Source organism: Aspergillus steynii (genome assembly GCF_002849105.1).
Source record: "Aspergillus steynii IBT 23096 chromosome Unknown P170scaffold_4, whole genome shotgun sequence".
Classification (NCBI taxonomy): Eukaryota; Fungi; Ascomycota; class Eurotiomycetes; order Eurotiales; family Aspergillaceae; genus Aspergillus; species Aspergillus steynii.
Window position 1 is genome coordinate 1,572,845 of NW_020194401.1, and position 16,596 is coordinate 1,589,440.

Here is a 16,596-nt window from a genome sequence, read left to right on the forward strand (position 1 = left end):
TATTGTTTAGTACACTGCATTCTATATCAGGTATAAAGTACTAGACATACCATTCAGTTGAATTCATCTGCACTACAACAGAAGGGAAGATCGACCGCTGAGTCATCAAGTAAACGCACAGACAACGAAATCTTCTCTCAGTTGTTCTCCTATTCGATCTCCATCTGCATCGTCATCTCATCCACCGAATCACATCATCCACCATGGACGAGAAAGACCTAAAAGAATGCTATAGACCACCGCTGCCGCCTCGGCCGTCGCGGAATCCGTCTGCATCGTCGTCTTCGTCGCAGACCCCGTACCCCAAGGATGAAAAACACCTGTATGATTATAGCGGCCAGGCGCCGGACCCAGGGCCGACGCATACCACGCAGGACGGCTTCGCGGGCTTCACCTACGCGCATTCTCCGTTCGACCCGCCCCCTTTGCCGGCGTATTCCGAGCATCCGGAGCCGCCGACTCTGATCCGGAACCAGATTCCCGATGAGAAGGAGGCGAAGCTGCCGGTTGTGATTCCGCGTATGTTTCCCTGCCTGCCATCCCCACATCTAGAGTCTAGTCTAGACCCGTCACTAGCCCTCCTTCCCCCACATTCCTCCTCCTCCTGGAGTATAGACCGTAGATCCCAACCAACCAACATCCACTAACAAATAAAAGAAACATCCCACACCCTCCACGGCACAATCTACCGGCCTTTTGCGCGCGCCTACCCGCCGTCTCTCGCCCTCACGACCGCAACATACAACGACCTCTCCACCACAAACACCTACCAAGGGCCGAACCAGAACCTCGCCGCCGGATCCATCTCCGCGACGGACTTCCTCGCCTTCATCGACGGCCTGAACGCCGTCTGGCTGGCCCATCCCTACCTGCAGGCCGCCAGTGCCACGACCTGCATCTTGGGCTTCGTGCCGCTCCTGGAAGTCCAGCTGGCTGCGCTGGGCGTGCAAGTCGCCACCGAGTACGGGTCCATCAAGCTGTCGCAGATGCGGACGCAGGCGTACCTAAGGCTGGCGAATGAGGAGCTGTTCGTGCCGAGGGGCCTGCGCGTGCAGGTCCTCAAGACGAGGAAGATGATGGAGGTGGCGGGGGTGCCGGGAGAGGTACTTTCTTTGGGAGAGGGGAGGGGCGTGAAGGGGGGGATGGACGGGGAGGAGGTTTTTGATGATGATGACAGTATGGCGGGGACGCCGGTGGAAGAGAAGGGGAAGGGGTATGAGTCTCTTTCGCGTGTTTCTCGTGAGCTGGATGGCGAGAAGGGCAAGGGGAAGGGGAAGGAGAGGGAGAAAGACTACGACCTCAACCTCAACCCCAGCTCTAACCCTACCTCTCCATCTATTGAAAAGACACAGACACAACCAGACAGCATAAGCAAATACGACCCCCAACTGCGCCGCATGTCCGCGCTACACGGCTACGTGCAACCCCTCGAATTCGACACCGACCTCCCCCTCTCCGAGAACTGGCTCAAGCGGGCCTCCGAGAAGCAAAGCCGACTCTTTGCATCTCGCCAGAACTCCATCTTCAGCGGGAAGCGCGACAAAGCGGCGAAACAGATCTCGGAGGCGCAGGACGCCGAACGCGAGCTCAACGCCAAAGTCTCCGAGGTGGAGGACGCACAGCGCGAGGTGCGGGCTCGGGCACGCGAGAGGCTGCAGGGCCCGCTGGGCGAGTCGATGCAGGGGAGGCTGATCGTGCAGGAGGATCTGGAGAAGGAGATGAAGAAGCTGGAGAAGAAGATGGAGAAGTTGGGTCGGGAGCGGGAGAAACGGGTGACGAGGAAGATGCAGCAGAGTCAGAGGAGTATTGAGCGGGTGGAGAAGCGCGAGACGAAGATTGCGCAGCGCGTGATGTGGGTGGTTGTCACGGAGGATGATGGCCGGGGGTTTGAGAATCATCTGTGGGAGGATTCCGATTGATCCACGGATTCTTGTGGCTTGTTTTTATATTTCGGTTTGTTCTTTCAGCCCTAGCTGATGGATCGTACATGAAGACATCCTAATTCTAGAAATCAGCATTCTACTAATTCGAGCAGTGATAACAACAAAATAAACGCACATAACTACTCAAGAATCCATGCAAGAGATATCAAACAATCCACCCCCTCCCCCTCCCCCTTAACCCCCAAAAAAAGAAAAGAAAGCAAGATCACCACTTCGACCGATCCGCATCCCTCGGCTCCTGATTCCCCAAACAAACCACCGCTCTAGAAACCACCTTTCCCACCCTCTCATTCAACGCACAACTCGTCCACGAATCCACAAACACCCTCCTCAGCACCGGCCTGACCATCAACACCGGCAGTCTCCCATTCAGCACTCCGTCCGGATACTCCCCCCTCGTCCACCCATGCGGCTTCATACTATCCTCGACCTCCTTGTACCCAAGCTCCAAACACTCCTCGCGGCCGGTGATCTGACCATCGAACGGGCCCAGCGCACCGACCTCGTCCGCGAACACGAAGTAGCTTTCCTGCGTGTACATCCAGACCGCGATCTCGGCGGCCTCGCGGAAGATGGGCACGAGGTGTTTGGTGCGGGTGGACTGGGCCTGGCTGTCCAGGGGACGGAGGAGGGGATGTATGGGGCTTTTTCTGGTGTTGGAGCTTGGGTCGGCGAGAAGAGAGTCGACGAGCCGCTGCACGGCGTGTTTGCGGAGAGTGCGGCTTTGCGCGCCGATCGAGATGTCGTGGCACTGGTCCCAGATGTCGAAGCCGTTGAGGAGCTGGGTCAGTTCCATGCGCACGCGGTGGGCTTTGACGCGGCTGGCTGGGGGGTGTTAGCTTGCTTTCTTTTTGGGGGTTGAGGGGAGGGTTAAGGGTTGAGTGTTAAGGGGGAGGAATACCTCGCATCAGTCTCTGCCAGACGTTGTAAAAGTCCCTGCCGAATGTGGTGGGGACGGCGTCGATTATGTTGTCGTCTGCTTTGGTGAGGTAGTAGAATGGGTCTTGGATGATGGTCTTGTAGAGCGATTGGCTGATCAGACATTCGACTAGGAGTTTGGGGAGGCCAGGGGGGCAGGGGAGCTTTTTCTGTGAGGTTGATAGGAGGGGTTGAGAGGTTGGTGCTTCGGGGGAGCTGGATGGTGGTGTGTTGGGCGTGGAGAGAGGGTCTGAGTTCACTTCTGGAGCAAGCTCAGGTGAGGCATCAGGAGTACCTGATAGAGTATATGGATGGACTTCCGGGGTATCCTTCGTAGAGTCTCCCATGGGTTCGGGTTCATCCTGAGCGCTCTCCTTTGGCTCGTCCGGAATGCTTTCTATCTTCACATCCGTCTTCACGTCTGAAGTACTCTCCACTGCATCATTCAGACTCATCGTCAACGGAGGATTCGGCTGGACCTCCACCAATTCCATCTCCTCCTCCTTACCATCCGCATCCTCCGAAATACTCGGCGACACCAACCCCAACTCCTCCACATCTTTCTTCGAAAGCCCCTCCACCAACTCATCCCAGTCCTTGAACACACAATACCCCCCCAAACCCTTCATAATCAACCGCTTCTCCTCATCCGACAGCCTCTCTCCAACCGCCTCCCCATCCTCCGCCCACTCCTCCACCCACTGCGCGATCCGCGCCTCGAATCGATCCAACAGCGGCTCGATCTCCGCGTCCTCGAGGCTCGTCCACCGCCGCACACCGCTGTAGGGCGGGACCAACGATCCTTTGATCCAAATGCATCCTTCGTATTTCGGATGCTGGAAGGGGGGGAGGTACTTTTGCTCAGTGGTGGGCTTCTCTTCCTTTGGAGCTTCTTTGGTTTCGTTCGCTTCTTTGCGGGGGCGTTGTGTGTCCTGGTCTGGGCTCTTTTCTGTTGTAGTGGTAGTGCCCTCTGGGCTCTGGGCCTCAGTGGCTGCGGTGTTTGATTCTTGATTTAGCCGGGACCATTTTGAAGGACGACCTCGTTTTGCTTTTTTGTTCGAACGGGAGGTTTTCTTTTCCGGTGGGAGGGCCCGTTTCAGGCGGGGAGATCGTCGGATCTGTGGGCGTAGGAGTTAGCATTCTTTGTGAGATCTGCATGGATAGGAGATATCTGAGTAGGCATCAGGGAGTCGAAAGTCTCGGTGATATCAGGATCGAGCCAAGCGACAATCGCCATATCAAGAAAGATACACGCTTGTCGCCATGAAGTGCTTGGTTCTATCTTACCTGCATCTCGCCCAGTCGGATATGCTTTCCCCTCACTCTCGCCATGATGTGTCTGGATTTAGCTTTAACTATTGATAGAAGATAGATATGCAAGAAATATCGCCGTAGGTCTTCGGAGCTTCAAAAATCAATAACTGAAATCGAATCTGATAGATAGTTAGACTATAAGCAGGTGACAAGCAGAGAACATCGCAGCCAGAGGAAGAAGTAAGAGCCACTATGCGATCTTTACAAAGAAAACCGAATCTTTTGTTATCCGAGTCCGCTTTCTCGATCCTTTCTTTTGAACTGCGCTTTGAAACTATCGTCTGTTTGAGGGTTTCTTTGTTGCGGGTTAGTTACTACTTAAATAGCAGATAACTAGACTCAGCAATTAATCGATAAATGAACTTCAGTCTGGCGTTAACCTAACCGTTTAAATTTTATAATATCCTTTTGAATGCTTTTGATATGAATCAGTCTCATACTTATTTCCCCTGTCTAGATTCCTATCAATGTTGGTAGACATGATATTGCCCACCACTCAAAAAAACGGCATCAACAATCAGGGGCCAAAGGAATGCTCGACGGAACAATCACAGTTTCAGTCAAAGGTTCTCCAAGAGACTTTAAGGCTAAGTTTCGAGATCCCTGCTTCCTCAGTATGCACAATAAGGCTGTTTTGCATCGGCCGTACAATGGCATCAAGCGCCATTCTTTGAAGTCAGGCGACTTCGATCAGAAGAAAAGAATTTTATTTGTAGATATCCTATCGAAAGCAAATTCGAAGAAAGAAAAGCAATATGGTATTATAACAGATACAACAAAAGATCGAAAAGAAGCCCCCTAAACCAAACCATCACAAGTCCAGTGATCCGTCAAACCCTAACTTGCCCCTCTCCATAACCATCTCCTAATCCCAAGATAAAGTAAATCCAACCAAACAACCAACCCCTTATCCCCTCCAACCCAACAATCACGGCGCCTCCTTAATCTCCGCCGCCTCGCCCCCGGCCACAAAGACCGCGTCTTTCTGCAACGACGCCTTCTTCGGACTCTTGGCCTGGAAGATGGCCGTCAACTCCTCCAGCGTGCGCTTGCTCGTCTCCACAAACAGGAAGTAAATAATCAGGAACTCGAACGTATCCCAGAAGATGAACAGGAAGTAGTACTTCCAGCCGGCGCCGGAGAACGCGATCCCTGTGACGAAGGTGTTATAGAAGGAGGCGATGTTGACGAAGAACTATCCCATAGTCAGCACCAGCCCTCAGTGAGAGTTTGGGCTAGAAGGAACTTACATTATTCATCCCCATGCCCTTCGCACGACTCTCGTACCGCAGACACTCCACGGGATACATGGCCTGGTTAGGCGTCCAACCGGCGGAGTAGACGAACCCGAAGAGGAAGATCATGGCGATCTGGGCGCGCGCCGTGACGCCCGATTTAGCGATGGGCTCGCCGTCGGGGCCGTCGATGACGTTCGTGGCGTTGAGGGCCGTCACGATGGCGAACAGCACGACGATGATGGCCGTCGAGACGAGAAGTTGGGGCCGACGGCCCACGCGGTCGGTTACCAGGGCGCCGGCGACGGCGCCGATGAACTGCACCACGTTCTGGAGCCCTTGGAGCAGCAGTCGCGTGCTGTTGTTCTCGATGCCTGCGCCGCGCAGCATTTGCGGGTAGTAGTAGGAGACGGGGCCGTTGCCGGACCATTGGCCGAAGAAGGCTGGTTTGGTTAGCGTTAGCTTCGAAGATGTGCTGTGCTTTTCAGGGATGTAGATAGGTAGAGTGGAGGATAGTGCTAGATCATGTCAGGCAAGGACTCACCCATGAAAATCACCAACATCGACCGGTATCTCGTCTCGCGGCTGTTGAACAACTCGCGGTAATCCCACCACCGCTTGTCCGAACCGGTCTTGGAAATATCCTCGATCATCTCGCGGTACTCCAGCTGGACGATGGGGGCGTTTCGGTCCCCGTCGCCATGGTAATCAGCCAGGACCTTGAGCGCGGCTTCGTGCTTGTCCTGCGAGATGAGCCAACGGGGGGACTATCAATCGTCAGCATCACATCTTCAATCCAACCTCAAAGGGGACGGGACATACCTCGGGAACCGTAAAGCAGAAACAAAGCACCAGCCCCGAAAACACCATCTGCAACCAGATCGGGATCCGCCAGCTCATATTGCCCTCGATGGAGCTGGTCCGCCACGGGATAAACGTCCCGGGGATACCTCCACCGAACCACAGCACATTGTACAACCCGGTCATGGCACCACGGTACGCCGGGTGCGCGATCTCCGAGACATAGGCGGGACCAGCGGTGGCGGAGGTAGCGACGCCGAAGCCGAGAATGAAGCGGCCGGCCATGAAACCGCCCAGGTTGTGGCAGGAGGCTTGGACGATAGTGCCGATGATGATGAAGATGGCGCCGAGGGCCATACCGACGCGACGGCCTATTCAGACTAGAGTCAGTACCCCACTTTCACTTCAATCCCTGTACACAAGGGGGGGGGGGGGGTCTAGAGGGGAGGGGTACCTTTGAAATCAGTAAACGGGCCGGCCGCGAACGAACCCACGATGTTACCGATCGTGTAGATGGCATACACGATGCCGGTGGAGGGCGTACCCTCGTCGGGATCGAAGCCGAAGTACGACCGGTACTGCTCGTAACTGTTGATCGAGCCCATGAGGGAGCCGTCGTAGCCGTTGATACAGGAGTTGAGCATGGCGACGCCGATGCACCAGTACAGCTGTATTGCGGCGTGAGCCTCCAGCTACGTGGAGAAGTTCATTGTCAAGGGATGAGGTTGAACACACCTTCAGCATACTCTTGCTCAAGAGCTTCGGCTTCTGCTGCATGGTGGCTACCGCCAGGGCGGCATTGTTGACGCCACGCACCTCGGCATCGCCCTTGTCGGCGTGCGATACAGTGGTGTCCAGTTTTTCGGACATATTGGCTGGAGTAAAAAAGAAGTAAAAGCTGAAAGACAAGAGACAGAAAAGGAGAAAGACCAACAGGACGACCCTGATTTATATCAATCCCTCATCCCAGTCAGACACAAACCCACCTAGGAAGGGGAAAAAGCGAGCAAAACAATGTAACAACCCACGCAATTCCGAACCAAACACTAGACCGAAAAGAAAGAGGAAAAATCAAACGATCCTCCGGCTATAAGGCGTGCATTATACGTGGATAATTGCAGGATCTGGCCCTGTCTGTTCTCCCCGCGACAAGGAGCCTTCGGTCCGTACCGAATCGGGTAAGGATGAAGTCCGGGGAAAATCCACCGTCAAATCATAAGACGGACTAGGAGCTGGGGTGACTGGGATGTGTGCACTGGAGAGGCCAGATCAGGATGAAAAATCTGCTGTCTTGTGATATGGATTTGCCTCTCAGTTGAGTCTTTCCGCAGGACAGTTGGGTGAGCTGACTGTGACTCTACAGACAAGTAGAGCGTTAATACGCAGGCGAATTCCAGAAACCCAGCATGGGCTGATCATATCATACCTGACCGTCAGGCAGGCAAACTAAATGCTCACGTCCATTCTGATTCCAACCTCACGGCTGACGGCCCGATATGCCGTGGCCAACTGGTGCAGCCTGGATTCTCGCATCGCTACTCCGTAAGCGAAGGCCGGAGACCCTAGACTCCGCATTGACCCCATAATCAGATCAAGTATGGGGTAGAACCACGGAGTCGGCGATCCTATGCTGCCCGAGGTCGGCGGTCGTTGGAATAGTCGCACCGGACGAACAGTCCGAAGCCATCGGATGGTGAGCCTGGGACCATGCATGCGCCACCCGCTTTGATACTATCTGTTTTTATATCTCGGTGAGAGGTTTAGCCTGAGCCTGAGAAATTGGACTCTTAGGATGATAAATCACCCCAGGGAATGAAATCGAATCCTGCTCATATCATCCATACCCAATAAGAAAATTCATTCCACATAATATACATCCAGCATAAATAATCCAGTCCCATCCCACCCCATACCTAAAATACAATCCCAAGCCCAAACCAAACACCCCATCCCATCCCAAAAGACCCTACCTAAGCTAACACCCCAACCCCATCGCCCCCTTCTCCTCGCCACTAACATACAAACTAAGCGTATACTCCCTCCCCCCAATCAACTCCGACACACTTTCTGGCTCCCCAACAAGCACAACCTTCGTCCCCCCAGCCGCCTTCCTCCCCCACCACAGCGGCTCCCCCTCACGATCCGCACCCTCCCAGTGCGTCGCATGGCACGACATACTACTCCCCACCAGGAGCGGATTAAAGCCATTACACAGCGCGTCCGGGATATGCAGGACGTCATCGAGACGGATGGTTCGGGGGGACGGGTCTGTAGCGCTGCGGCAGGTCGTCAGCAGGACGGAGCCGACGCCAGCGACGCGCAGCTCGTCGTGGGCGTTGAAGAGGTTGTTTTTCAGCACGGCGGACACAGGGCGGTAGCTGGTGAAGTGGGCGAGATCGCGCGCGTAGTGGCAGTTTCCGGAGACGACCATCCAGTCGTGGCAGATGTTCGGGGTTGGGTGGGTTTGTTTGGTGCGTTTGCGTGGATCGGTGCTGCTGGGGGAGGGGGAGCGGGCGTGCATGGTTCGTTCGTGGGGTGTGGATCGAGAGTAGGTGTCGAGGTTCGAGGTTCGGAGGAGCGGGATTTTGAAAATTGAAGGAAGGAGAGGAATTGAAGAGGAATTGAAGAGGAATTGAAGAGAAGTTGGAAGAAGGAGATCAAAATTGATGAAGCTGTTCGATGAATGCGGATGACTGGCAGTATGCTGCGTTGGGCAGGCGGTGTGCTATATGATCGGACTCACCGCTTCTGGATTGGGATGGTGCGCACGTGAGATGGGTCGACATCGACGCGTTTGATTGGTTGGATTGTCTGTATACATCTGGAGATTATTCAGATTAACAGGTGGGTTTGCTAGTCTTGATTGCGAAGGAATATATAATTATCTAAAGATGTTGCCTGTCCTCTATCAACTGATCTATCCCAAGCAAAGAAGTCCAACACGACGAAAGTCTTCATTTCATGCAACAAAGGGCAAAGGCCAAATTCGATCTAGTAATCTGATACAACCACTATCAGCTCACAAGTTCCAACCAAATATCCTCATGGAAGCCTCAACCGATGCCGACGGCATCGATGACAAGCCCTCATGTAGCAGTTTCTGCAGACATAGATAAAATTAGTCAGGGTTTTATTGCAAACATCGCATACTTTCCAGCCTTGTTTATGCCGCATCCACTGAGCAGTCTTTTCGTGATTACATCCGACGGTTCCGCGATATCTAAGATCTCCCACTATCCAGTTCAAGGCTTGCTGGTGCCCTATGTTTCCTGTTTTCCGCAAGGTGTTCATAAAGAATCCGTTGGAAACCGCCTCATTCGCAACATGATGTAGCTCATATTCGGTCCATCGTGGACAATGGCAAGTTTTCCACTCTTGACCGCAGACGTAGCAGAACTGGTGACCGCATCTATCACAGTATTATCATCTATGGCCTTCCTCCTGTTGCATTGAATGACAGGGCGGTTTGAATAACTTACCGACACACCATATGAAGAGAGCCATGGCTAAGCTCGACCATGGTACGGCAGCGGAAACATCTTTGCCATTGTTTCTCCTGAGCCATGGCAATAACAGCTTGCAGAGGCAGATCATAGGGGCAATTAGCCCGCGGATGCTCCAGCGAGCGGCAGGCCAGATGGGTCCGTTCAAGGCACCGCGTACAAAAGCCGTGGTCAGCTATGAAATCACACGGCGGAATGAATTTCGAGCAGGTCGGTGCGGCGCAATACACTCGATCCGTGCTGGAATATTCGATCCCTCGTTATTTGAATTGACTTTGCTCGCGGTGGTCGAACAGTATGAGGTGTGGTTCGTCGAGAGGGATCGTGTGGCCGCAGCAGCGAGGGGGGTAGAGCTGTTCGTCTCTCATCGCGTCCATGAATAGCTTGCGTGTGCAGGTGTGACAGAAGCTATGACCACAAGGGTTTTTGAAGGTGTCGTGCTCGCCGAATGTGTCCATGCATGCGGCGCAGAAGGCCCTGGACTTGACCTTCGACGAGACCTCGCCATTATCGTTATTCGGCTTGTCGGTGAGCGTCATTCGGGCCATCGGATCGTTCACGATCGCGGAGGTGGAATCACCAAGATCGTCTTGGGAGGGGTTGGGGAGTGAAGAACTGTGGTTGTCATCCTTGGGCGCATGTTCATGATCTCGTTGAGCCATCGTCTCCTCTTCCTGGATGGACTGTGGAATGTTCTGGTCCAAACCAATTGCCGTGCTCGTACCTTGGCTCTGAGCACGGTCTCGAATGAGGGCTTTTAGCGTGTGCATGTTATTCCTTGTGCTAATGATCGATGCTTTGAGGTCAGCTTGCTCTTCAGCTGCTTGCTTTTCTTTCAGTCGGTCCTCCAGGTCTTTGAGGTCATTTTCAACAAGGTTTAGAGCGATTTCGAGACTTTCATCGGTGAACATATTGGTAATTGTCATAATAGAGACTGATCATATAAAGCGAAATATAATAGAGAATAGAAGGATCTAATCGTAAGATACAAAGTGGATCAGTTAGTAATAATTGAAGAATGGCCGTGGTCAGTTGTAGGAAGAATCAAGAAGGAATGGAAGGTCGAATGTCATCTTGACTTTATGCGCATAATATCAGTTGAATGCTTCTTACTGGAATGGAAGCAACAAATAATTCAATCATGGCAAGTGCCAACAACAAGTCAGCTCTGTATAGCAAGATCTCGCTTAGAAAACAACCACCCCAGAATATACAATATATACAACCGACCCATAAACATCATAAGATACTACTGTCCCTCCTATCTTTACTCCTCACAATCGTCTCCCTCACCACTGTAATCCCCTCCTTCTCATCCCCATCACCACTCAACCTCTCCCACTCCCTCCCCAACCCCAACGCTGACCCTCTCTTCCTCTTCTCCCCCTCTCCCCCAGCCTGCCCATGCCCCTGCCCCTGAGGCTGCACCTGCGCCTCCGCCCTCGCGTTCGTCTGAGTATGACTCTGACACCCCTCCCCCTCCACCTCATCACTAACCGTAAACCCCCACTGCGTATCCGGAATCGACAACGGATGCCTAAACTTCTTCTTCCGACTCTGCGCCGTCGACTCTGCATCATGACTCGCCTGCTTGCCATCGCCCTCCGAAAGAGGATACGACTGCGACGTGTTCCCGCCGTGCCCATACGTCGTGCTGATGTACCAGCCCGCACGACGCGCCATGCGCCGGAACAGGGGATAGATCATGGGCGCGTTGCCGATGATCACGGCGACGAAGGTCTCGCGACAGGCCCAGCTGCCGGCTTGTTGGGCGCCGTTGGCTCCGGCCTGGTTTCATTTTCATTCATTAGCTTTGAGGTTGGGAGGGGGATAGGATGGGGTGGGGGAGGGGGTAGTACGGTGACGATGAGCACGCATCGGAGGATTCCCGCGGCCATGACGAAGATGCCGCCGCTGAAGAGGACGAGGAGTTCGAGTTTCTCGCGCCAGGGGAGACGCGCTTTGAATAGCATCTGCACTCGGGTTAATCGGTGGTTAGATGCAGAGCGAGTGTAGAGACCGAGAGGGGACTCACTGGCGTCGGGATCGAAATCAAATATACATCCGTCGCGACATTCAACGTCACTGTCACGTAGACGTCGATATGCGAGACAGCCGGCTGGCAATAGTTCCCCGGGTCGGGATAGATCTGCCAGTTCTTGCTCATGGGGTGGCAGCCGAAAAGAATCGAGCAGATGACTGCAATATAAGTGGCCGCGACGAAAAGGTAAGCAAGACGAATGCGAATGGTCATGTTGACGAGGCCGGCCCTATTCCACAAAATCAGTTAGCAAGGGAAGAAAGGTAGACGGGAGGAGTAGACGCACGCCACTCTGGAAAAGAAAATAGCCATACAAGCCTTCAGCAGCCACAGCAGCGTCGTGTACAGACTCCAGCCCACGACCTGCGTTTTGCTGCCGCCGACTCTGAGCGAGAACTCCTCGGACGCCGGGTCCAGGGCCAGACGCTGCTGGTCTGTCATGGCGTTGTTGGCGAGGCCTTTCCACCAGGCACCGACGCAGTATGCGGCGGCGGTTTCGAAGCCGTAGACTATCTACTCATATTTCAGTGTTAGGATGCATGCCGACAAACGCAAACAGACCAGGTAACTCACCCCAGCCACCGGCATCAAGTAATCGTCTAGTTGGAAGTTCTTCACCCCGACAGTGAGACAGCGGGCGACGATGCGCACGGCGATGGTGACGATGGCGAGAGCCAGCAGGGTGAAGGCCTCTATCGTGAAGTCGTCGGTGGCAGCCATGTCTTCCTGTCCTGTATAAAGCAGAAAAATAGAATCATCGAAAATAAAATCACACCTGACTCGAAATGAACGTGAAAAAAATCCCCGGCAATCAAACCATGACTCGTCCAGAGTTTAAAAAAAGAACGAACCCCAGAAAAACAAAGAAGAAAACAAAATCAGAAACCAGAGAACAGAAGGGGCTTTAATACCCGCCTGACAGCCGTTCGATTCTGATGCATCACCCAGACCAGTTTATCTATCGATCCAGGGCGATCACCGGAAATGCCGGTCTACGACTCCGTACTAATCTAACTTCGCCATCGTCGGATCAACTTTGCACTGGGTGCAGTCCTACGCGACCGTTTAATGTCAACCGCCGTCGACAGGAATAGCAGACTAGACGCAATAGTCGACTCCACTTTGCCAGGCTCAGGCACAGGAACAGGTTCCGAGCACCAGCCCAGCCCATAGTGCCGGTATATACTCCATATTCCAAATGAACGAGTCCCACCGGATCCATAGCCGTTGGGCTGGGAGCCTGGGACTGAATGCCGAACTTCACTTACCACACTACGGTATAGATAGCGGGTGGAGTAAATCTTGGCTTCGTTGACGTCTGACGTCTGACAGAGGATTCGGCTGACGATGACGGGCCTGCGAATCCCGACAGGCCAAGAAAGCCTAGCCTGAGAGTCAAAATATACTGACTCCGAGGACTCCTTACTCCTTACTGCGTACACAAAGCTTGCAGTTCCCCTGAAGAATCACAGCCCTCAGACCCCTGCACAAACTCCGAAGATGGAGAACGATCGACAGTCTTGGTTTGTCAAAGTGGAGCTGAACGCAACTGCGTCTCCTGACCTCGCTTAGAAGGCAAATGATAAGAATGCATGGATGCGCAGGCAACCGACCTTCGTACTCGGGGAATAACTAATAACTCAGTCTGACTTTCCCTGGACATGATCAGCTATTCGTATACACGGCACATATACTTCACTCATAACTACATATCCACGCCGTATGCATAGGAGAGGAGTACCAAATAACCTCCGACGCGACCACGGAACGGACACTCAAACCCGAGTCCAGCTGTCAGTGTCAGTGTTAAACCAAAAAACACTGACAGGAATCCACAGACTCCACATGGCGGATGAAACGCCGAACCAAACCCAAACCTCCATTTCGCAGCCTGATGCCTCCCACTGGACAGGACGCAGAAGTCCCGAACGGTCGATGGCAACAAACTCCGGGAATTAGGTTATTAGTGATTAAATACGAGAATGGCATTGTCTATCCTCTAGTCTCCAGTCTCCAACTCAAGTCTGTTCAAAAGTCCAACCGACCGTTGCGTTAACCGACACTAAAAGTTAGGGCTGGTTAGTGTCACGCCGGGGAATCCAGGGGGGGAGAAGGGAATGCGGTCGATTTGTCGAATCAATAGTCAATTAATATTAATATTGCTTGTCCTGAACAGTGGCATTGTTAACCTTGTTAAATTGGAATAGGAACTGGGATTATTTATCCCATCCCTGAGCCTCCTCCTCCATCCATCCATCTCCCTCCTTCGCTTCTTCTCTGTGGAGACTGGAGTCCCCTCAGCTCAGTTCAATCAGTTCTATTTATTCCCGAGATCGGCGCTGCGGATGATCTTGATTTCACCGTTCTTTCATTTATTATCTCCTAGCAGTGGTTACATCGGTTCGGGACTTTTTTAACCCCTCTGGTCCACTTCTTTTTTTTCTTTGCTTTTTCTCTCGACTCCGAGTGACTGACAGGTGCTATTGCCAACCTCCTTGCTGAATGCTGGGACTTTTGCGGTGGATTTAATCAGGAGTCAATCAGATCAGTGGATTGCTTGCATTCCGGCTTTATCTGCCGAGTTGTTTACCCTGCCTATCTGTCACCTTCCTTCTCCTTCTCCCTGCATTCCACGCAAACCCAAATCCAAAGGCAAAGAAAGTACCACGATGCTCAAGCCCGAAGACCCCTTCGACGTCACTATAATCGGCGCAGGTATATCCCCCCTCTACCTCCCTCCCTCCCCGCCCTACAAACCACCCAGAACTAACAACCCCCCGTAAAAAGGCTGGAGCGGCCTCTGCGCACTCAAAACCTACCATGAGGTGCATCCCACCGCGCGCATCCAGCTCCTCGAAGCCGCGGACTCCGTGGGCGGCGTGTGGGCGAAACACCGGCTCTACGCGGGCCTCAAGTCGAATAACATGCTGGGGACGTACGAGTTCAGCGATTTCCCGATGGACGAGGAGACGTTTGGCGTAAGGGAGGGAGAGCATGTTCCTGGGGCGGTGGTGCAGCGGTACATGGAGTGTTTTGTGGAGCGGTTTGGGCTGGAAGAGATGGTGAGGTTGGGGGTCAGGGTTGAGAGCGTGACGGGGGATGGGGAGGAGGGGTGGGTTTTGGAGACGGTGTCAATTGATGGGGATGGGGATGGGAGGAGGACGATGCGCAGTAAGAAGCTCATCGTCTGCACCGGCATCACCTCGCAGCCGTACCTCCCTGCGTACGCCGGGCAGGAGGACTTCGCAGCGCCGCTCTTCCACTGTCGTGATCTGCCGCTTCACCAGGATGCCATCTTCCAGCCGGATTCCCGCGTCACCGTCTTCGGCGGCACCAAGTCGGCGTGGGACGCTGTATACGCGGCGGCGACGGCCGGGGCGCGCGTGGACTGGGTGATCCGCGAGAACGGACACGGGCCGGTGTGGATGGCGCCGCCGTACGTGACGCCTTTGAAGAAGTGGCTGGAGAAGCTGGTGACGACGCGGCTGCTGACCTGGTTCAGTCCGTGTATCTGGGGCCCGGCGAACCGGGGGATCCGGGGACTGCTGCACGGGACGTGGCTGGGGCGCAAGATCGTGGACCTGTTCTGGTTCGTGCTGGGCGACGACGTGCTCAAGCTGAACGGGTACGACGCGCACCCGGAGACGCGGAAGCTGAAACCCTGGGTGAGTCCGTTCTGGGTGGCCTCGGGGCTGAGCATCCTGAACTATCCGACGAGTATCTTCGAGCTGGTGACGAGCGGGCGGGTGCGTGTGCATGTCAACCATATTGAGCGGCTGTCAGAGCACGCGGTGCATCTGGCGAACCCAGGTGACGATGGTGATAAACCTCTTGTTCTCCCCTCGGACGCCCTGATCAGCTGCACGGGCTGGCAGGCGACGCCGAACCTGGACTTCCGGGCCTCAGACGCGCTGCCGTTTCCGGATATCGCGATGGGTTTCCCCTGGTCTGAGGATTCCATCCCCAAACCGATGGTCGAGGCTGCGGACACGGAGATCCTGACTCGCTTCCCCCGTCTGATGGACCAGCCGTCTCGACCGGCGTGCTATAAGCCCCTGGCGCCCGGGGCCGCCGCCACGGCGCGCCACCCGTTCCGGATGTATCGGTTCATGGTGCCGCCGGCGCTGGCGGCGTCGCGGTCGATCGCGTTCATGGGGCTGACGATGACGATCAACACGACGATGGTGGCGCAGGCGCAGGCGCTGTGGGTGGCGGCGTACTTCGCGGGTGATCTGATGGCGCTGAAGCCGAGCGAGCGCTGTCCCGAGAGTGTGCGCGCGGAGCTGCAGAAAAAGGGAACGACGGACGAGGCGACGGACGTGGATCTGCTGTGGGAGACGGCGCTGCATAGCCAGTTTGGCGTGCATCGGTACCCTGGGGGGTTTGGCAAACGCAACCCGGACTTCGTGTTCGATGCGCTGCCGTATGTCGACCTGCTGCTGGGCGATCTGGGACTGGATATCGGCCGCAAGCAGGGCGGGCTGAAGTGGTTGGAGCCGTATGGCATGGAGGATTATCGCGGGCTGGTGCAGGAGTTTCTCTCGAGCAGGCAATAATGGAGAAAAGACTGTAATGAGAATTCCATAATCAATCAACCTTGTTCAATCCCAATCAATATCAGTCCATACAAGTGCCATTCCGTCGCAACGCCCTTCTACATACATAGGAGTACATAACATCCAGGTGTGACCGTTCGCTCGATGCCATCCCAGCAAGCATTCAATCAATCAATAAGCACAAAAAGAAACAATATCCGACCCGCCTTGCGAAAAGCCGCCCAAATCCAAGCTGAATACAGTTGACAAAGTCGTGGAACATACAGTAGACGGAAAAGTCAGGGC

At 54.2% G+C, this 16,596-nt stretch overlaps 7 protein-coding genes across 7 annotated transcripts; 2 read left to right on the forward strand and 5 right to left on the reverse strand.

Moving 5' to 3' along the window:
- The first annotated feature begins 184 nt into the window (after positions 1-184).
- Positions 185-2,045, forward strand: P170DRAFT_509753 (uncharacterized protein). The gene is made up of 2 exons (XM_024854707.1): positions 185-519; positions 658-2,045. Exons 1-2 carry the CDS (start codon positions 204-206, stop codon positions 1,917-1,919), a joined length of 1,578 nt encoding a protein of 525 aa, XP_024704442.1. The 5' UTR covers positions 185-203; the 3' UTR covers positions 1,920-2,045.
- Positions 2,046-2,148: 103 nt separating this feature from the next.
- Positions 2,149-4,193, reverse strand: P170DRAFT_475458 (uncharacterized protein; the record flags this gene model as incomplete). Its single annotated transcript, XM_024853263.1, has 3 exons — positions 2,149-2,768; positions 2,845-3,979; positions 4,149-4,193. The coding sequence occupies 3 exons, from the start codon at positions 4,191-4,193 to the stop codon at positions 2,149-2,151; spliced, it is 1,800 nt and encodes a 599-aa protein (XP_024704443.1).
- A 672-nt stretch (positions 4,194-4,865) lies between these two features.
- On the reverse strand, positions 4,866-7,249 carry P170DRAFT_383762 (putative MFS lactose permease). Its single transcript, XM_024845659.1, has 6 exons — positions 6,947-7,249; positions 6,666-6,879; positions 6,233-6,582; positions 5,955-6,177; positions 5,426-5,853; positions 4,866-5,370 (listed from the first exon to the last, which is right to left on the reverse strand). Exons 1-6 carry the CDS (start codon positions 7,079-7,081, stop codon positions 5,104-5,106), a joined length of 1,617 nt encoding a protein of 538 aa, XP_024704444.1. The 5' UTR covers positions 7,082-7,249; the 3' UTR covers positions 4,866-5,103.
- Positions 7,250-8,186: 937 nt separating this feature from the next.
- Positions 8,187-8,889, reverse strand: P170DRAFT_509755 (uncharacterized protein; the record flags this gene model as incomplete). Its single annotated transcript, XM_024854708.1, has 1 exon — positions 8,187-8,889. Exon 1 carries the CDS (start codon positions 8,730-8,732, stop codon positions 8,187-8,189), a length of 546 nt encoding a protein of 181 aa, XP_024704445.1. The 5' UTR covers positions 8,733-8,889.
- Positions 8,890-9,453: 564 nt separating this feature from the next.
- P170DRAFT_446878 (RBR family RING finger protein) lies at positions 9,454-10,625 on the reverse strand (the record flags this gene model as incomplete). Its single annotated transcript, XM_024850835.1, has 4 exons — positions 9,454-9,471; positions 9,521-9,620; positions 9,691-9,954; positions 10,009-10,625. The coding sequence occupies 4 exons, from the start codon at positions 10,623-10,625 to the stop codon at positions 9,454-9,456; spliced, it is 999 nt and encodes a 332-aa protein (XP_024704446.1).
- A 328-nt stretch (positions 10,626-10,953) lies between these two features.
- Positions 10,954-12,926, reverse strand: P170DRAFT_455878 (uncharacterized protein; the record flags this gene model as incomplete). The annotated part of the gene is made up of 7 exons (XM_024851575.1): positions 10,954-11,059; positions 11,219-11,502; positions 11,574-11,687; positions 11,750-11,984; positions 12,042-12,268; positions 12,329-12,530; positions 12,877-12,926. The coding sequence occupies 7 exons, from the start codon at positions 12,924-12,926 to the stop codon at positions 10,954-10,956; spliced, it is 1,218 nt and encodes a 405-aa protein (XP_024704447.1).
- A 1,104-nt stretch (positions 12,927-14,030) lies between these two features.
- P170DRAFT_383770 (flavin-binding monooxygenase-like protein) lies at positions 14,031-16,305 on the forward strand (the record flags this gene model as incomplete). The annotated part of the gene is made up of 2 exons (XM_024845660.1): positions 14,031-14,470; positions 14,543-16,305. Coding segments are annotated over exons 1-2 (1,809 nt in total), but the record flags the coding sequence as incomplete, so codon positions are not given.
- Between the last annotated feature and the right edge of the window lie 291 nt (positions 16,306-16,596).